General features: G+C 37.2%; 2 protein-coding genes across 2 annotated transcripts in view; one reads left to right on the top strand and one right to left on the bottom strand.

Moving 5' to 3' along the window:
• The window catches only part of LOC107695452 (DDB1- and CUL4-associated factor 6-like), a 32640-nt gene extending 16922 nt beyond the window's left edge, over positions 1-15718 (bottom strand). The window contains exons 1-8 of the mRNA XM_016495354.1: positions 15326-15718; positions 12008-12069; positions 10119-10211; positions 8673-8858; positions 8402-8515; positions 6221-6356; positions 5698-5909; positions 864-957 (exon numbers count right to left, since the gene is read on the bottom strand). Coding sequence (XP_016350840.1) covers positions 864-957; positions 5698-5909; positions 6221-6356; positions 8402-8515; positions 8673-8858; positions 10119-10211; positions 12008-12069; positions 15326-15413 — 985 coding nt within the window. The 5' untranslated portion in view covers positions 15414-15718. The remainder of the gene's footprint in view (positions 1-863; positions 958-5697; positions 5910-6220; positions 6357-8401; positions 8516-8672; positions 8859-10118; positions 10212-12007; positions 12070-15325) is intronic.
• An 867-nt stretch (positions 15719-16585) lies between these two features.
• LOC107695492 (mitochondrial pyruvate carrier 2-like) lies at positions 16586-20744 on the top strand. The gene is made up of 5 exons (XM_016495428.1): positions 16586-16879; positions 18537-18577; positions 18670-18754; positions 18837-18948; positions 20421-20744. Exons 1-5 carry the CDS (start codon positions 16780-16782, stop codon positions 20464-20466), a joined length of 384 nt encoding a protein of 127 aa, XP_016350914.1. The 5' UTR covers positions 16586-16779; the 3' UTR covers positions 20467-20744.
• Positions 20745-21658: the final 914 nt, after the last annotated feature.

Genomic DNA, 21658 nt, shown 5'->3' with positions numbered 1-21658 from the left:
CTCCCATACAAGCCACATTTGTGGAGAATTTGTGATATTGTTGTCACATGCACACAATGACCACTCTTTGTCATAAATTCCTGCAGCTGCTTCAGAGTTGCTCAGAGTTGGCCTCTTGGTAGTCTCTCTGACCAGTTTCCTCCTGGCTCTATCATCCAGTTTGGAGCGACGTCCTGATCCAGGGATCCTGATCCAGTGTTGTACCAAATACCTTCCACTTCTTAATAATAGACTGCACTGTGTTTCTAGCCATTGATAAAGCCTTTGAATTTTTTTTTTTGTATCCATCTCCTGACTTGTGCCTGTCCACAACTTTATCCCGGAGATCTTTTGACAGTGCCTTACCACCCATAGTTGATTGTTTGCTTCAGTTGCACTACCAAGGACTGAAATGCTCCAGGAAAGCCCTTTTCATGCTGAGCTAATCAAAATGACCACAGCTGATCACAGTTGAAAGTCAGATGATGGCTTTGTGTACCATTGAAAAGGTGATTAGCTACACCTGATTGAGTTTACAATTCATTTTTAGGAGGGAGTGATCCTTTATCCAACTCAGTGATTCTGTTTTTTGTTTTTTTTAATGTTTTTATGACATGTTGGTGTTATATCTTTCACTTGGATGTTATACAGCTGGATAAAACAAAAACTGTGTCCGTCTTCATTTCAGGCTGCAAAGCAACAAAATCTGATTATTTTAAAGGGGGGTGATTATTTTCTATACCCACTGTACAAGAACACATATCTGTGGATCTATTCCTGGTGCATTAATATGAAGTCACCTAATAAGTGTGTTTGCAAACAGAGCTCTCAGTGTTTATTCACCCCTGTATATGTACCATCCATGCTGCGCATTCTCATCTTACCATCACGCTCCCTCTCGCTCTCAGGCCGAGCGCGTGGTCCTGTGTCTGACCAGTCGCCTCTCAGACGCAAGCGCTTGACCGGGGGCTGCCTCAGCTGTGGGAAGACACATCAACAAGCTGTCAGTCACAGTCAAAACCTCTCACACGCCCTAAAATAACTTTAGAATCATATAGTCTGGCACGTTTGCAGGAAGTATGACCAACAAACATTTAAAAGAGGACAGATATCATAATGGTAAAGTGAAACAGAATTGCCATCATGGATTGAAACCAGAGGTCTATAACAGGGCATTCACCAATTACATTGTTCGATAAAAAGTAATAAAAAATAATTAAAATAAGCATTAGACAAAAATGCAATATTAAGTTCACTTCAACCAGAGCAACCAGAGCACATCAACCAGAGCACAAAGTAAGAAGTTAAAGTTCAACTAAATGTATCTTTGTGCCACCAAAGTTAAAATATAGTACAATTAAAATGTAATGAAGAATATGACTCTGTACATAAATAATGATTATTTTAATGGCTTTAGCATAAAGTATGTAATGTAATGTATGTATTTTTAAAGACAATGGGGTCCAATGCTAACTTTAAAAATACATCCAGGAAAAAAAAACAGACATTTTCAAAGGGGTGAGAACCAGAAAGGTGTAAGTGACATTTCACCAACTTTACAGGAGAGCCAAAACAAAACTTTTACCATAGTTTAATCTGACTTTGTGTACTGATTTAAATTATTTATAATAAAAATTTGTACACTCATGGATGACAGTACTTTTGCCAGTAGAAAGAGCTAATTAAGAGCTTTCATTTGATATATATATCTCCATTTCACCAAAAATGTCACACGCCCTTCTGGTTCTCACCCCTTGATATGTTCTTTTGTGTTCCACAGAAGAAAGACAGTAAATTTTGGGGTGAACTATCCCTTTAAAAAGCAACACTCAACCAACAAGGGGTCATTAGTCTGAAAAAATTAAAGACCTTAGGATGTTGATGGGATAAACTATTGAGGCCACCTTGCCACGTGCCTCAATCTCACACTTTTACCATCTCAGTCAGTCGGGACTCTCTATTTTGGGTGCTAGGGTGCATTAACAAGACAAGTACCGGCTCTAACACAGCCACATTAGACCAAACAAAGCACGTCAGAGACCAATGCGTTCATCCTAAAAATAATCTAATAATGAGCACTGCAGCTTCTCTCCACTTCACATGGAGGGATAAAATGAGCTATTCTTTTTTTTTTACTTAGTTAAGAGGCTGAAGAGGACACATGCCTGTTAAGGTGCTTGTGGTTTAATGCAAGTGACGTTTCTTTTAAGTAAAACCTGCAGTACTCAGATTGGCTCTTTTAAAATATATTTTTTATATTTAAAATGTAAATTTGAATTCTTGATTGCTTTAACCTTTTTAACCAGTACTAGATTAGGTCACTATACTTCCCTAGCAAGGCCTTTGGAACATTTTTTTGTAATGGATGGGCCTCATTCTAATGAATAGGCTATACTATAGAGGTCCTATGAGGGCCCCTCTCTAATATCTCTGCTGCCTACAATGAGTTTGAATACCATACATAGAAGTAAACCGTACTAAGCCCTCAACAATTTCACACTGCTCTAGCTCCACATTCACTGATTGCAAAACAGTTTAGTAAAACCTTAGTGTTGTAGCAAAGATTTATTGAAGTCAACAGGAGCACCTTCATTCTCACTGGCAGTCACAGTGCACTGGGTGCCTATTTCTGTCTCAGCTGTGGAGCTCTGCGTGTGTTTGCACCTCTATTTGGAAAGGAATCTGATCGCGGGGGATCCGGACACAGCTGATCACACCGTACAACAGCTGAAGGGACCAAAGCGGTGACCCAGCAAATTTCACCACTATAGTGGTGGAAGAGTGAAGAGTATGTAGACTGGCAGTTTAGATTAAGGAGACTTATGTTTGAGTATATATGCATAACAAAATATAACAATATATATGTACATAATATACTAACTTTCAAAAGCTTGGGGTCAGTAATGGAGTCATTAACACTTTTATTGAGAAAGGATACAATAACTTGATAAAAAGTTAGAGTAAAGACTTTTACATGAAAAAAAATCAAACAAATGCTGTTGACCTTTCTATTCATCAAATGTACCATGGTTTCCACAAAAATATTAAGCAGCAAAAACTGTTTTCAAGATTTATGATAATAAGAAATATTTCTTGACCACCAAATCAGCATATTAGAATGATTTCTGAAGGATCATGTGACACTGAAGACTGGAGTAATGCTGCTGAAAATTCATCTGTCATTATACATCTGTCATTTTAAAATATATTAAAATATAAAACAGTTATTTTCAAGTGTAAAAATGTATCACAATATTACTGTTCTTAATGTATCTTAAGAACAAATAAATGGAGCTTTGGTGAGCATAACAGAAAGAAACTTCTTTTTAAAATAAAACCAGAGGCACATCTGAATGGACGTTATGCTTCTGGCTGATTGGCTGCGAATGTTTTTAGTGGTATCAAGGATTCTACACATTGTGACAGATAATTGTTGCTGGAAACGTGTTACATCATGCCTGGTTAGTACACGATGTAACAATCACAACGCCTGTCTAACTTCCTTTGCTTTTTCTTTCCCTTAACGGTGCACTCAGTCATATATTTCCTCATTCAATTGTTTTACGCATAAAATAAATGAATTGTACTTTGAAAAATATATTTTAAATAATGTAATCATGCTGTGTAACTGTACAGTTTCACTCACAGAATAGATGTATTAAAACATCAATATGGTATTAAGATATAAAATTCCCTATTGCGTATTTTTATTCCCCAGCCAGAATCAGTCTTAACAAGGAAATATCACTCAGCAGTGCAGCAAGCAGTGATCCACATCCTAAACCATAGCAGCAACGTCGTTTGATCCGTCCTGTCCGACACTTCTCTACAAAACTCATTTCAAACTGCACCACTGAAGCGCAGAACTGCTGAGGATTACACAGAGTGCATGAGACTAGAGTGCAGAGAACTTCAAAAGTCCTTTATTTAGTTTTCGCCTTAGGCAAGAACAGACTGCACACACTTGCCCCCAGACCAGTCGCTCTTGACTTTCAGATGTCTGGCTCCATTTCCATTAGGGCTGCACACATTATGGAATTCAAATCAAAAGTACGATATGGTCTTGTGCGATTATAAAACCACAAAAGGTTGCAATTTGATTACATGATACATAGTTTGAATGCTTCAGAGTGAATAAGCAGCACTCTGGTGTCTGTAGTCAAGTACATGTACTCAGAGCATGCATAGGTCTCATGCTTTCACATACTAGTACAGTTCACTTTAAAATCCTGCTTGTTTTCCATGAAGATTCACAATTTAAAATTTCTGAGAATTCACTCACCCTCAGCCCCCAGGCCATCCAAGATGTTTGTTTCTTCATTGGCTCAACAGATTTGGAGAAATTTAGCATTACATCATTTGCTCACCAATGAATCCACCAGTGAATGGGTGCCGTCAGAATGAGAGTTCAAACAGCTGATAAAACATCACAATAATCTACAAGTAATCCACACGACTCCAGTCCATCAATTAATGTCTTGTGAAGTGAAAAGCTGTGTTTGTAAGAAACAAATCCATCATTTAGATGTTTTTTAAATTTCAAACGAGTCCTCTATCCATAATATTGCATTCTCCAGTGAAAAAGTTGTCTCGTCTGAATCGGGAGAGTAAAAAGGCACAGATGTTTACAAGTAAAAAAAAAAAAAAGTCCTAAACAAATATGTTGGTGGATTTTGATGTGAGAGGACAACAGGGGATGAACTTTTTCACTGGAGGAAGCATTATTATGGATTATGGACTGGCATTTTATTATAGGATTATGGACTGGCAACGGTTTAAACACCTTAAAGATGGATTTGTTTATTACAAACACAGGTTTTTGCCTCACAAGACGTTAACTGATGGACTGGATTTGTGTGGATTACATGTGGATTATTATGATGTTTTTATCAGTCTGTTTAGACTCTCAATCTGACGGCACCCATTCACTGCAGAGAATCCACTGGAGAGCAAGAGATATAATGTTAAATTTCTCCAAATCTTTTGATCCAGTGAAGAAACAAACTCATCTACATCTTGAAAGGCGAGTCAATTTTTGACAAATTTTCATTTTTGGGTGAACTGTTCCTTTAATTCAATATGAAAACGTTTGATTTGCAAAATTAAAAGGTTAGTTTAAATCAATGCATTTATATCAAACCTCAAGTTACCCATGATATGGTTACATTTTGAAATGCTGGGTATTTTTAATGTAGCACGCACTGATATCACAAGAACTATGGTAAGAGCTGTTGGAGTCTTGTCAAGCGCCGTGTTGCAGATTCTTGGGTTTCTCCTTTTTGTTCTGCTCTCACAATGTGAAAATGACAAGAGACAATGTATTCTTGTGATCTGGTCATCCGATTTAATTAACAATTTCCCATGAACTATTCCACTGGTCTACACTTGAAGTCTCTCATTTCAATACACACATCTTTCCATCTGTCTATATTTTCAAAGAGTGCTTTAAATCCCTTTTTCTTCACTTTTAATCTCTATTACCTTCTATACTAAGGGAATGTTTCTGAAGTAAGGAAACAATACTTTATTTTACTTTTTATCTGTTTTTATCTAGACCTAAATGATGTAAAGCATTTCGAATTATTCAGAGATGTTTTTAAAACATCAGAAAATTACATGACAGAAAATGTTCAGTCAATGCAGCCTCTGCTCTCATCATTTGCTCACCAAGCTCTAGTGTAAAAATGGCCAAAGAACATCCTCCTGATATCTGCTTACCTCCTCTCGCCGCTCTGCAGAAGGGCCCTTGAGCTCCCTGGCCTGGTCATCTTTGGGGTCAAACAGGTAGATGTAGTCAGAGGAGTAACTGACCAGCACTTCTTGTCCATCTTCACTGTAACACAGAGAGGTGACGCGGCAGGATTTGGTGGACAGGTGCGCTGGGACGAAACGTACACACATGCCGATCGTCCCTCTGCCCATGTAGTTACCTAGTGAAACAGAGAAACCTTTTCAAGATCATTTGAAGAAAGCATTTAAAACGTTGGGCTTTTTCTAGTTTAAAGGAGGAACAAATGTTTTGTAGATTCAGAGGATGTGAAGTATTTTTTAGGGGAACTTGAATATGTGGGCTATTCTTCTCAAATGAGTTCTGAAAGTTTAAGACCTCTCATTGCAGTAATCAAACCAGAAAGGACACAGATCCATAAATGATTCCAAATGCTAAATATAAAAGATCATTAAATCACATGGAGAATAAAAGAATAAAAGGCTGAAATGCTAAACATGAACTATTTCTCACCCGTAGCTCTTGTTCCCAGCATTCTTCTGTCATAGATCCTCACTGAGCTATCTGAGCAGCCCACAGCGAGATAGTAGGGGACCAGGGGGCAAATGGATATTGAGGTAGCGGCTCTCCGGCAATTAATCAAAATGTCCTGATAAGGGGGAGCATAGAAAGAGAGAAAGTGGGCAATGACAGAGAGGGAGAGAGGAATAAATATGTGGATAGTAACTGAAAACTAGAGGTTATCAGGAAATCTTTCAATAAACATTAGTAAATCAAACACAAAGGTCAAATAGAAAGAACAGTTCTGTTTTTTTAAGATATATGATAGATTGAGAGTATTATTTAGAATATAATCAAAGTTCAAAAGGGTAAGAACCCTTTTAAATGTTTTTGAAAGAAGTCTTGTGCTTACCATGGCTGCATTTGTTTGATTTAAAATACAGTAAAAACAATTCAAATATACTAATTTAAAATAACTGTTTTCTATTTTAATACATTTTAAAATGTAATTTATTCCCATGATGGCAAAGCTGAATTTTCAGCAGCCATTAGTCTAGTCTTCTGATTTACATTATTCTTCAGAAAACATTGTAATATGATTTCTGGTGCTCTTTTTTGGTGCTCAAGAAACATATATTATTATCACTGTTGAAAACAGTTGTGCTGCTTAATATTTTTGTGGAAACTGTGAAACATTTTTTCAGGGTGTACAAAAAACAGGGTCAAGAGAACAGCATTTATTTCAAATATACATCTTTTGTAAAATTATAAATAGTCTTTACTGGAACTTTTGATCAATTTAATGCATCCTTACTAAATGAAATTAGCAACTATAATTTTTTTTTAAAAAGTATAAATGTTACTGCATTTACCATGTATACCATTATAAGTATAAATTATATGTTACATAATGTATAAGTTATAAGTATAAATATTTTTTCTAGGTTCTCAAGGACCACTTGCAGCATCTTCACAAATAAAGGTTAAAAACCTTGTCATTCAATCAGCAAAATATCAAACCAAATTGCATTTATTTTATTATTTATTTATTATTTTATATTTTAATATTTTATTTAATAGTTCCTCCCACAAAAAAAAAAATCAAATTGGTTCAAAATCCTGCTTCACATGTATTGTATACAGTAGTTTGAAGCCCTGCTACTAACAGAACCCAAGCAGAGATTCAAACAGCACTTACAAGTAGTGTGCTTGTTGTCTTTGTCTCACAAAAAATGCCTTCTGATAGCAACAGAAAGCAATCGTGCCCTAATGCTAATAGCGTCCTCACCGAACACACTCTGTGGGTTGAGAAATCAAGGTTGGAGGCTGCTTCCTCATAAAAACGTATCTGAGGTGCAGGTTCTGCATCAGTGTTATTCACCAGCTGTAATGGTGAGACTTAAAGGGGTCATATGATGCGATTTCAAGTTTTCCTTTACAACAGAACAGCAATGCATTTTATGGACGACCGTTTCGTGAACCTAGGAGAGGAGGTAATTCTGACTTTGCTATGACAATCTGGCGCTTCTGAATCAGCTACTGTTTTGTTATTAGTTTAAGTATTTGCTATTGACTGTTCAAATGCGGAGTTTTGCGCATCGTGTGTGTGTGTGAGAGAGAGAGAGAGAGAGACAGGGTCACATCAAAGTGGCATCAGCTGTCTTAACCGTGGCTTGTGTACTGCAAACACATACCAGCTTCATCACTGTGTCTGTCACGCGACTCTGTTCCCCTTTCGGGCTCTGTCTTTACATTTATTTTGAAAGCTGACGCTCGCGATTATGGTAAGGGGCGTTACATTTCCGACGAGTGCTTGCGGTGTTCGGCCAATCACAATGCACTGGGTCAGCTGGCCAATCAGAGCAGACTGCGCTTGTCGGAAGGAGGTACTTTGTAGAAAACGAAGCGTTTGAGAGAGGCGGGGCATAGAGTACCTACAATAACGTACAGTATTTGAAAAATAATGTGTTTTTTGAACATTAAAGCATGTCAACATATTCTGTTACACCAAATACACAAAATAATGATCTTTAAAAAAGCATCATATGACCCCTTTAACGGTGTGGGAGGGGAGCCTGATCTCAGATCAGTACAGCTCCTTCCCAGAGCTCTACCAGGAAGAAACATGCTGAGCTTTTGGATATACAGTATTTGATGATGTATGCATCTACTTCACAGTCAAATTTTTCTTACATCTTTACAGTCCTCTTTTGTGCAGCTCGTCTTCATCCGCATGTCAAACCACCTCACTGTACCATCTTCTCCACAGGACAAAAAGGTATATGGGTCATTTGGCACTGTCATTATCTGTAGATAGAAACAGAAAGAGAGAAATATGTGAGACGTCAACCTCCACCTCGCCACACGTCAACCGCAAACAAAGACATGGCTGACACAGAGAAACATTCCCAATCCCTCTTGTCTTTTATTTCCTTCTCACTGTGCTCTTTAAATAACATTGTACCTCATAAGCAGTGCCATAGTGGCAGGTGAACTGGCACTGCCTGTTGATTTCTTGGCTCTTCTCTGTGTGGGTGTAGAAAATGATGCCATCTCCTGAGCAGGACACAATCTGTTGATCGTTAGTGTGGGGCATGAACTTTGCACTGAAGATGTTGGCCCGGTGTCCTGAACGAATAGTTGTCTTTACCTAAAGGCAAAAGTACAGTATGGCAATTTTAACATAACTGAACAAAACATCAACAAATAGGCCACTGATTTGCACAGGGTTAGTTTAAAGGCACAACATGTAAGATTTTTTTATTCAAATATCCAAAAACCACTAGAACAGTGTTATATATTTTGCTGACTTGTGTACTTACATTATCCCAAATGTTTCGAAGAATGTTTAAATCCAGAGAAATAAGCAATTTTAACTAGTGGCACGGACCGTGTCCATAGTGTCATTGTGTCACCTGCCAATGACGTCATACGCCCTCGATTTCCGGTTTTGTTTTGTAGAAAACATGGAAACACCAAAGACACTTTAATATGTTGTGCGTTTTATTAGACCGGAGACGACCGCACAGAGTAGCATTATAACAGAACTTTCAAATGTATCTAGTATGATAAAACAGCGCTGCTTTTTTTCCCCACATACGCACGACCGGAAGGAGCGGAAGCGGTCGACTGTGGCATAATAAAAGCTCCGCTGCTTTCGAGCCGTGTGTCACACTCGTTCAGCGGCCTCGTTTCACTTCGACGGCTTTCAGCCTCATCCTGCTTCATTCTACTACGTTAACAAATCATTAGCTCATCCATGAACATGATTTCTGCCCGAGTCCCATTGGATTGCATCGGCTGTGGGGATGAAGACCCCCCAAACTCCCATGATTCCACACTCGGTCACAGCTCATCAAACTACGCCTTTGTCTATTTGTTTTTGTTTTTGAATACGCGCCCTCTAGCGGCGTAAATTACATATTGTGCCTTTAATCAAGCTTTAACATTTTAAAAAGATCAGAATTCAATGCATCCACCTTTTTAGATTCTTTTCTAGAAAATTCTGGCAGATATTGATCGATAGAGATGAGAGTTATTTTCATGTTATGACCTATAACTAATAAATGGCTGTTATTAAAAATATTCAATATTCTATAGAACTTAATCTAAATGGTATTTTATCTAAATAAATGACAAATAAAATGCTATAAAATTAAAATCAATAATTTAACAGCTTATACATGTATAAATGTATACTTATACATTTAACAGTGTTATTAAATTATCACTTAGTTCTTATAGTTTAACTTTTAATGAGTATTAGACGACAGCAAAGGTAATCTATACAAGTATGTAAATTAGAGCGAATCACATCCAATATTGACCAATACGGATCATTAAAAATTCTAATATAGAACGATAACCAATATGGTACTGACTATTTGTAGCATTTGTGTCTTTAACTTACCTTTCTGTTGTAAGCATTTGTGATAACCAAGTTAGTGTCATCGGAACCTGATAAGATGTATTCTCCTGTGTCATTCCAGGATATGGTGTTAACCTTTAAAGAAACATGAAAACCAGCTAATATAAACACCAATTTCTTAAATTGAAAAGCTTGTTTCTTCTGTTCCATAAACTGTGCCATAATTTAACATATCTCCATCCATTTCTTTAAAGAAATAGTGCACCAGAAATGAACAGTCTGTCATCATTGATGCAAAAACCCATATAAGTTCTTCTTTGGAACACAAAAGGAGATATTTTGAAGAATTTGTGTTCCACAGAAGAAAGTCATTTCTATTTGTTGACATCATTAACTGAGCATCACTGATAACATTATTATTTTAACCATCACCTAAAATCCTGCTTTAAGACTTTAGAGCTGAAATGGACTGAGGTAGTGTGTGCTGCCTGTGCCTTTAAGAGCAAGCGATCAATATTTCATGCTTTTCCTCCTCTTTCTAGAGCAGCTCAAACCTCATCACACAGGGTCCATTTCCTTTGACCTCTTCCTTTCTAAAATAACATCACTGGGAGGGATTAAGCATTTATCCCTTATTCTGCTCTTCCGCTTTTCACTCTACGGCTCTGCTTTGTGTAGTGGCGAGATGGAATTAGATTGTGTTAAGATGCACTGCATGTTAAAATAACAAGCGCTGAAAGCAGCCTGAACTATGTCATTAGTGAATGCGGGGAGTCTGCTTTAAATGAGGCAACACTGGATCAGAACCTGAAACGTTACCCCAAAGCCAGGTGATAAAAGATACCTGACTCTTCTTGCAGTTAAAAATGCACAGCAGGTATTCTGTACATTTGTCCTGGTTTTACACATCAGCTGACACAGTTCAGAAAGAGTAAAAGAGGAAGGCCATCTGATCAAATGGAATAAACTGTTTATAAACTGCATGTTAGCAATTTCTACAAATAGGAATAGCTTTTATAAAGCAATAAAGACACAAATGCAATGTTCTTTTTAGGGAGAGAACTAGATATGTATGCTTGAAATACATTTTTTGTAAAATTACTCAAATCTTTAATGCCACTTTTGATTCATTTAGTGCATTTTAGTGCACTGAACAAATTAATTTCTTTAAAAAAAAAAAAAAAAATCGTACTGACCCAAAACTTTTTAAACGTTATTGTATTTCATCAGAATACATAATACACTGACACATAATATACAGATATTTTTGAATGGCCGTCAATTGAGAAAGATGCTCATTGCATCCAGTATATTTATGGCATCTACCAGCAGGAGCTTTACAAAGGTGATGTGTTGTATCTGTTTGTGAACAGTCCTCGGTAGACATATTAAAGTGCTGCCATCTTTTCCTGCTGTGTTTCTGTGTTACTATCATACTCAGTATGAGGGACGCTTCCAGACAGTACCAAAATACAGAATCGTTTTCACTGACACAAACAAATTGAAACCTCCTCCAACCATGGTTTTGCGAGTTTGTTAAAGCCTGTTAATTGTTATATTGGAGTGTGTGTCATTTGCGAGGCTTGCAATTAGAGTACATGGCTTTGTTGGATGTCCCAGCAGTAAAGCTGCACTGACAAAATGACGTCCCCAATGGCTGCCTGGTGCCTATCAGCATTTGAGTTTAAATCACTGACAGATAAATAACAGGAGCCACTGATAAGTGGGCAGAAAGAGACGCACACACAACACTCACACAAAATACAAGCACAGTGATTCCCCTAAGACAAAATAACCCAGACAGACACATTCTCCTACAGGCACATTTATCAAGGAAAAAAATTAGCCAACAAAAAAGACTGCTGGGGGCAAGAGCATCAGACACAACTAGAGACATCATCACAGGTGAAACAAAGACTTTAAAGACTTACACATCCATCGTGCACACTGAGAACGGCTTCGAGCTTCAGTCGTTGCACAAACTCTCTTCTGCCTATAGAGGAAAAAAAAAATGTATGAATTTTATTGTGGCAATTTTCATGTCCAAGATCATTTGCATTGTCTGTTAATTCACACAAGAGAATAACAACAAGGACATATATTTTACCTGTCCCACATTCAATACACATTTAATTCAGCCATTTACTGTAAAGCTGTCGTTTCTGTGCCACTAGCATCATCAAACATAACTGCACAACTGACTGTTTCCAAACAGGTTTCTCCCCATCTTCTACCATTATTCACCAGTAAAATTAAGAAATTAATACTTTATTCAGCAAGGACATTTAGAAGTGACAGTAAATACTTTTATAATAAAAAATATATATTTCAAATAAATGTTGTACAAATCCTGAAAAAAAGTACCATGGCTTCCACATAAATATTAAGCAGCACAACTGTTTTCAATAATGATAAAAATAAAAATGGCTTCTTGATCATTGATAATGAATGATGATGTGACACTGAAGACTGGAGTAATGATGGTGAAAATTCAGCTTTGCCATCACAGGAATAAATTACATTTTAAAATATATTAAAATATGCATTTATGTATTTATGTATTTAATCAAATAAATGCAGGCTTGGTGGGCATAAGAGACTTCTTTCAAAAACATTCAAAATCTTACCAACCCCAAACTTTTGAACATAGGTTGATCCAATGCTGAAATATCAGGCCACTCAAACAAACAACATCAATGTGTTGATGCTGCCACTATCTTTACAGTTTGGTTGGAAATCAACCAACATTGCCAAAATTATACCTTTCAGTTTAAACAAGATCAGCATATGTCGCATTCACTCTTAAAGGAACACTCCACTATTTTTGAAAATAGGCTCATTTTTCAACTCCCCTAGAGTTAAACAGTTGAGTTTTACCATTTTCTAATCCATTCAGCCGATCTCCGGGTCTGGCGGTAGCACTTTTAGCTGTAGCTTAGCATAGATCATTGAATCTGATTAGACCGTTAGCATCTTTGGTTAGCACCAAAGAGTTTCTATATTTTTCCTATTTAAAACTTGACTCTTCTGTAGTTACATCGTGTACTAAGACCGACGGAAAATGAAAAGTTGCTATTTTCTAGGCCGATATGGCTAGGAACTATACTCTCATTCCGGCGTAATAATCAAGGAACTTTGCTGCAGTACCATGGGTGCAGCAGGCGCAATGATATTACGCAGCGCCTGAAAATAGTCCCCAGCACACTCCCTGTGCAAGCAGGTGGTCACGTTGGTTATGTTGACAGAAGTTAGCCTATTTTCAGGTGCTGCCTAATATAATTGTGCCTGCTGCACCCATGGTATGGCAGCAAAGTTCCTTGATTATTACGCCGGAATGAGAGTATAGTTCCTAGCCATATCGGCCTAGAAAATAGCAACTTTTCATTTTCCGTCGGTCTTAGTACACGATGTAACTACAGAAGAGTCAAGTTTTAAATAGGAAAAATATAGAAACTCTATGGTCATTTTTGAGCGAGATGCTAACGGTCTAATCAGATTCAATGATCTATGCTAAGCTACAGCTAAAAGTGCTACCGCCAGACCCGGAGATCGGCTGAATGGATTCGAAAACGGTAAAACTCAACTGTTTAACTCTAGGGGAGTTGGAAAATGAGCCTATTTTCAAAAATAGTGGAGTGTTCCTTTAAACTGAGATTAGCTGTACAGTACAATCAGAGACAGTTTATTTTAAGTTTATATGAATAACAGGCACAATAATCTAAACCGGAAAGCTCATTTATGGTGTAAATCTAAACTGAAGCATCCATGAAACTATATTATGTGGGTGAGGAGGCTGGAATGATTGTTAATGACTGCTGAAATCTTCATTGCTTTGGAGAAACGCCAGAACACTATTACATTACCTCCAGCATTTGCTGAGCTGCTGTACAAAGACAGAAAACATCCTGTCATACGCTGTTGTAGTAATGTCAACCACCCTGATTTGGTTCTTGTTTTGTTTTTGTTTGTCTAATCTCTTATAAAAATACCTCAGATTTATTTGACATGCAAACACTGTGGTTTAGGCCCAAATATGGGTGCTGTACAACAACTATACCTACTCACATTCAACACTGTTTGCATTAAGAAACATGTATAACATTTACGTTTCTGTTCCTGACAGGCGGGATATCTGTGTGTGGCTGGTAAAAGACAGATCTTTCCATGGCTGTATTTTCAGCCTGTGTAATAAGGAGCTACAAATAGCAAGTGCCAAACTTAGGTCAACCATTTTCAATGGTGTGAGCCCGGAGAACAGCAGTAGCCTGAGATGACACTGCTCTATGCATTGATGGTACAACCTCACAGAAAATGGTCTGCCAACAGAAAGCAAAATTTAAAATTCATGCAAAAGCAATGTAGGTTAAATTCCACTCTCAATCCATTCACAAATGCATAAAACAGAGATACTCTGTGTTGTTGTTTTGGCTGCTCTGTTTCTAACCGTAAGCATTGGCAGGCTTTATAACATGAATGAGAGCCGAGCTAAATACGGAACACTCTGAACGATATGCTGTCATCACTATCTGAATGTGAGATCCAGAGTAAAACAGCTCACAGACACCAAAGACTGAACATATTGGCACACTCCATTAATCACATAGAATCCAGCATCCAATTCTTAGGGTACAGAGAAGAAATTAGCTAAACTTGTATTGTCTAAAATACATATTTGGGTCAGACTAGGTGGATTTTATTACATAAGTGTGCTTTGAAGTCCGCCAAGACAGAATTTTATTTTATTTTATTTTGTGTGTGTGTGAACTATGAACTTTTTTGGAAACATTTTACAATCCTAATATGGTAATACTAAGGGTCTCTATCAAAAAATAAATATGAGCTAAACGATATATTTAATTATTTTTTAATTATTTCTTTAATCAGAGACAATACACATTAATAATACATAAAAATCTACGTTAAATGTGCCAGATTTAGCCAGGTGGCTAATTTTCATTTCCTTTACGGCAATAAATCAAAGATTTCCGCAAACCATATTAATCTGTACTTAATACTGAAAATCATTCCAGAAACACAACATGTTTTGTGTCAGAAATCAAGAGCTAGTGCTGTTTGTCAATACAAGAACCTTGAACAGGTCAGATGATCTTTAACCAGTGTCCCTGTCCTGTGTACAAGCTCAAATGACAGCTGTCAACTATAAAGTCTTCGTAAACAAGTCTCCCAGATGATTTTCATTCAGATGATGGTTGAAGTGCAACGGTGTGATATCGGTCGTAGTTTCTTACCTAAATAATTTGTCCTGACCGCATATGGATCTGTGCATCCAATAGTGCGTTTTCGCACATCCCAAATGAGGTTGCCAGAGCAGGACATGGTGTTTAAACCTCTGATGTTGAGACATGCATGGATGAAAAAGGGTAGAGCAGACGCTTTTCTTGTGTTTGTGTTCCTTCCGTGCCGTTTGATTATTATTGTTTCCTTTTACAGCGCCTAATAGTCGCTATACGTTCATCGACAACTGACACTGGACGAATGAGAGAATATTACTCTTCAAAATCGACAACACCGCGGCGATCCGTTTCCGACACTTTGTGCATGGCTGCTTTGAGGTGTAGCAAAATATTGTGCTTCTTGTTTGGCTATCCGCTTTAGCCTCTGCTGCTCTGGTACGTCAAATCCATCTCGAGCCCAAAGCCAATGGAAGGGAATGGGCGGGTCGCTCTGGAGTCTGGAGAGCGTCAAATGTGCGTAGAAGTTACGCCGAATCGAGGATCCCTGACTGCATTCAAATCTCAACACTATTTTTTTGTTTCAAGTATGTGTAACAGTAGTTTAAATCTTTTAGTTGAGAAGATTTGGTAACTGACGTGCGGATGAAAACCACCCATGGTAATGTCTTTATTTAAAAAATGGAAACTGGTGATTGGTTCCTACTTAAAAGCGATGAGAAAAGTAACATGTCCCATTGTCCCATTTATTTTCTTTAAAAAATACAGGAATTAAAACAGGGAATTAAAAGATTTTAGGGATTTAAAAACACAAGAACAACTATATCAGCAGCAGTCTGGACGACAGTAATGACACTCATTAAAAAAAATTGTCATTCAATGTAAATATAGTTTTAAAATATGTCGTCCTATTTGACAAGAATAAAGTGTACAACTAATGTTGACAAAACACGTCTTGCAAATATAAACGCAATGCAGTGTATTTAAATAACACACTGCATTGTATTAAACAAATCAACCAATTGATCAATAAATGTTTGTTCTGAACACTGTGAAGGACGATTTTTTTTTGTTAAGAAATTAATGGAAACTTTTAACTTTCACGCCCAGCATTCCACAATAATAATCTCTACACATAACCGCGAAAACAGCTTATTTTCTCAACGCGACCTGACCAGGCCCCGCCTTTCAACCGCGTGCGAACCCCTTCCAGCCAATCACACAAAGAGGCGTGACCACATTAACCAATCCTTCACCTTAGAGGCTCAACTACGTCATGACGCAATTGACTGACACTTCACATGACAACATAGCAGTAAACTGCATTAGCAAGGTCGACAGTAGGACAATAACGTAGACTTTGTACTTTATGCGTGTCCAAAGGTCTTATTTTCCAAGAGCCTTTTGGAAACATCACGGGACAATAGCAGCAGAGTGCTTTGCATGTCCTAAGCGGTATTTTCGTGCGTGCAGTACTGCAGTGTTAGCATTTAGCTTGATTAGCAGTCATCATGGCTTTGGTGGGGCTGCGGGCTTCTTACCACAGAATCCTCGACAGGATCGAGCATATGCTGCCGGCTAAACTGAGACCCGTTTATAACCACCCTGCAGGTAACGCAAATGCTGTTAGCGTGACAGCTCATTTGTGACTGATACTGATCCTTGAGGTGGCAGCATGCCCTGAAGTGTTGCATATGACGGTGCAGCCATAGAGCCTGCTACCTGAGCAGGTGTTTTTGTCTCATTGTTTAAGGTCAAAAACAGTGACTCCAATGCTTTAAAATAAAGGTAATAATGAACTTGGTACACGAAAAGATCAGAATTAGTCTCCTTAGATGCATAGCCTAGAATGTAATTGAGGTTTAAGATATAGAAAATGTTTTAAGAAGGTGCAACTATATGGTAATGAATTATAGCCACTGTATGATATGTAGAAATGTATTACAATTATTATTATAATTTTTTATTTATTTATAATTTATTTATTTTGATTCTGAATTGTTGTCTGCAGTTCTGGTCTTGCCGTACTTGCTTTTATGAGTGTTTTTGGCACTTTCAATGATTTTGAGTACAAAATGGGGCTTAAAATTCTTTTTTTTTTACGTATTTATACATAAGTGAGGAATAACACTGTCTTTTCATTTTAAACAATTGGTCAGTGAAACGATGTCTAAACTTGTGTTTAACTAAATATGTTTAAATTAATTATATGTGTTTTCAAATTTTGGGGCATGACTAAATGCTGTTAAAAGTCTTGATTTATGTGATTGTAATTTTCCAACTAGTATTACTAAGTGTTAGTATTATTTATGATTTTGGATGGATTATTGAAACAGTAATCCATTGTTCGTGTAAAATTTAAATTGCACATGTAATGAAAGAGATACTACAAAAATAAAAAAGAAAAACAATGTTATGGGTCACCAAAGTGTACTGTATTTGTGGAAAGTGCCCTTGAGAAACAGAAATCATTCTCGGTAATATTGTCTGTTACTGAATAATGAGTTTTCTTAAGGGAGTCAATGTGTTTATAGTTCTAGTCATTGGTGGTAGAATAAATAGAGATCAAATTACATGTGTGTTGATAAGCAGAGGTTGACTGACAAGAAACTAAAAAAAGATTAAACGAACAGTGCTGGCATGCAGATTTTGACCTCAGCTTTGGCAGAGGGAGGGGGTCATATTTAGCGCTAGGGATGACTGATCTTTTATTAAATTACCGGTATATTAAAATTGATTTTTAACATGCTGATTGTTTTTTAGATGTTCTAAAACAAGTCTGTTGCATTATGTTGATCACTGATAGCTCAAACCCCATGAAGCTGATCAGTGCATTTAGTCTTATTGAATATTTAAACATTGACAGTTTACAGATAATAAACCATAATTGGTTAAACATTTATACCATCAGCCATTGTATATTGTAGTTCTTATTGAAAATTAATTTAAGTCTGAGCTTCAGCATGGTGTGGTGCACATACCCACAACCATCAGGTCACAGTGACACAGGTTCAAGTCTGTGTCCTTTAGTGCTGTAAAAATAAAAACCTTGGGAAGATATACATATTTGGTACCAAAACACAACCACAAAGTGTACTTGCAAGAACAAGTATTTAGTGTAAAGTGTATTTTTTTTTAATCCCCTAATAATTCTCTTCTGTGTTAGTGCTTTAGGTTTTGTAAGTTGAATCACCCGATACCTGTCACAATTACACACATTTGACCTGTGAAACATGAGTTTAACTGTATTGATTTGCTTTTTGTTTAGGTCCAAAGACTGTTTTCTTCTGGGCACCAATGTTTAAATGGGTAAGATCAACAACACAGTATCTAGATGTTCTTTGGATTGATTGATATTTATTTATTTATATATAAAAAGTTTAATTTCTGATTTCTCACAGGGTCTGGTCATAGCTGGCTTAGCAGACATGACACGTCCAGCAGATAAACTCAGTACCTCCCAATCTGCTGTGTTGACTGCCACAGGTATATATCACACAGTAACCCAAAAAAATTAAATAAAACTGAACAATTCAAAGATCCCAATCTCCCTCACTCTGTTTTTCAGGACTTATTTGGTCCAGGTATTCTTTGGTTATTATACCCAAGAACTGGAATCTCTTTGCTGTAAACTTCTTTGTTGGAGGTGCAGGAGGATCACAGCTCTTCAGAATATGGAAGTGAGTACTCTCATTCACCTACAGAATACATGCTATAAAATCACTTAAATGGGGAAATAAGCAAAAGGTGAATGTTCTTGATTTGAGACTTTTGTCCAGTTTCCAAACAAACCTTGAACTGACGCAAACAGTCTGGCAGTGAAGTGCATCATGTCTTGTTTAAAAGCCATCTGATATCACGTCATTCACAACAGCTATGTGTAATTCATCTCTGGATTAGTCGATGACTGTGACAAAAAAGTAAAACTTAGTCAGCATTAAATTATTTTTCAATAGGATTTTTTTTGTTTATTATAAATGATATTTGTGCACATCATTATTATATATTTTTTTTTATTCACATGCCCTTGTAATCTTCAATGAAAATAACCTCTCTTCCCCCTTGCACCATCACCTCTTCTCTTCTCTGACGACATGTTCACTGTTGCGAGGGCAGGACAATAACCTCTCCCCTCCAGCAATCTGTCACTCACATGAAATCGCAGCAATAGCAAATGACAATGATCCAATCAATTCCTGCTGGACCAAATTAAATCCTGCCTTACAAATTTTTTTCCTTGTTCAGGAAGCCGTTCTGCTTGGATATACATCACAATAGGATAGAAAAGATGAACTTAACTTCCATTTCATGTCAAGTAGGACACCGGGGCGTCAGCTATGTAGATGTATATAATAAAAGATCTTATAAGGAATCAACTGCATAGTCTAATTCAAGGATGGGCAACTTTGATAGTGATGAGGGCCAGTACGTTTTCTCCTTTATACCAAGGCGCTAGATTACTAATACACGTCCACACACCTTTTACACTGTCTTACTCAATTTCCTTTTTATTGAAGGAAATCAAAGTATAAATAGTCATTTGTTTTTACAAATTTACGGTACGTCAAATACAGGTACACTGCGCATCCATCGAGATTAATTGAAAAATAGCACAGATCGCTTGACGGAGAGCGAAACTCTGAAACGCTCAGTCAGAGTGTTCGGCGAGTGTAAATATATCTAGGCTAAACTTATACTTAGCCTCCAACTCACACACTGGCGAGTAAAATCTGAGAATTTATTAGCCATTGGCTAATATTAGTCATCATTTAGTCGCCAGAGTGAAGATTTAGTCGCATATGCGAGTGATTTACTCGCAATGTAGAGGGTTGTAAAACTAGAAATTGTGTAAGCATGCAAAGAAATTCCCAAACAATAGTTTCTCGAGGGCACAAAAAAGTTTCTTGTGTGCATGCAAAAGTCTGTATTCTTTTTTTTTATTATTATTAATTTTAGGGGCTCTGTATGTTGTCACTTTGAGAAAATCAATGAAAAAAACAATGAGAAAATACAAATATTTACAGTTGACTGTACTATATACCAATTATAAAGCTGAAAATTATGCTGTATGAATCATTTGTTAAATATGGTCTGAAAATCTATCGAGAGGTTTGAAATTTGATTATATATATGAGTTCTTTATTCCCCACAGGTATAACCGGGAACAGAAGGCAAAGGAGAAAGAAGCTCAGGCTTGATACCAGTGCTGTGTAAAGTGCTTCCAGAGGACAGAAAGGGACTCTCCTCAACTGGTACCCCAGAAACTTCCCCTCCATCATCAGTCTCCACAGAGATCATCTGATTCTTTTAGAGTTCAGGTCATTGTCCTGTGCAACTAGTACCTATAGCAACAATTATTACGGTTGTTAATAACGCACAAATGTTACATATTCATTAGGGGTGGAATGATTCGCGGAAAAAAATCGAGAGAAAAAAATTGAGAAAAAAAAGCGTTAGGACCGCGGTTCAACTTAAATCTGACAACGCATCTGTAATATGGTTTGCTATAAATAACACGTAAAACAAATAGGGTTCGGCTAATATATGTTTCTGTTGATGGATGCGCATTCTGGCTTCCCAATACATTACAACAACAGCGATGGAAAAAAAAAAACGTGGACAAACCATTCACTCTTGTTCAATGCGAATGCCGTATGCTGGAATATGAGCATTTATTCCGTCATCACCCGGGTGCTGATAGCGCGTGCGCACAGGTGAGACCTGAACAGAACACGTTGATATCTATGTTTAAGCTAAACTCGTTTAAGCCTTAACAGTTTAAACCATAGACTGTAAAAAAAGATGGACAATGCGTCTCCTATTCCTTCCACTATATAAAAGTGAAGCCAAAGCATCTCAGTATGGCCGCTGCCATCTTTAGTAAATGACGTCATTTGGAGCAAAGTCTGCGCAGTAGAGATTTGTTTGGAGCCAGAGTCTGCGCAGTAGTGTCGTGAGGTGGAGCCGCGGTATCAAACTCCCGCCCAAACTCCCGAAGACCCAATCAACCATAACAACACGCCCCATTTTTATAGCATCACATTACTAGCTAAAGTCAAACTTATCACAAAAACGAACAGTTGAACTTTATTTTGTCTCAACTCCCATTCGTTTACATTGAGAGGGCGGGGTTTATGACCTGTACTGCAGCCAGCCACCAAGGGGCGATCAAAGAGCCTGCAGCTTCACTTTTCAGGACCTGTGAGGCACACCCGGTTTAAAGGGGTCATATGATGCTTTTTTAAAAACAGCAACAACAAAGAAATCACTCACTGCTCTTGATTTAATAGCTTTTGTAACTTTAATAAAGATTAATCTTTAATTTATACAGTCAAATATGCAATGCTGTTTTACATTTCATTACTTTATTCAATTTCTGATCACAGTGAA

Source organism: Sinocyclocheilus anshuiensis, unplaced genomic scaffold (genome assembly GCF_001515605.1).
Source record: "Sinocyclocheilus anshuiensis isolate Anshui unplaced genomic scaffold, SAMN03320099.WGS_v1.1 scaffold562, whole genome shotgun sequence".
In the NCBI taxonomy this organism is placed as follows: Eukaryota; Metazoa; Chordata; class Actinopteri; order Cypriniformes; family Cyprinidae; genus Sinocyclocheilus; species Sinocyclocheilus anshuiensis.
This window is presented reverse-complemented; position numbering and strand designations above follow the sequence as displayed.

Bases quoted from the DNA above. Each gene is read 5' to 3' on its own strand.
- LOC107695492 (XM_016495428.1), top strand. From the start codon at position 16,780: ATGGCTTTGGTGGGGCTGCGGGCTTCTTACCACAGAATCCTCGACAGG. The intron at 16,880-18,536 runs GTAACGCAAATG...CTTTTTGTTTAG, and splicing joins CGTTTATAACCACCCTGCAG to GTCCAAAGACTGTTTTCTTC. The intron at 18,755-18,836 runs GTATATATCACA...TCTGTTTTTCAG, and splicing joins TGCTGTGTTGACTGCCACAG to GACTTATTTGGTCCAGGTAT.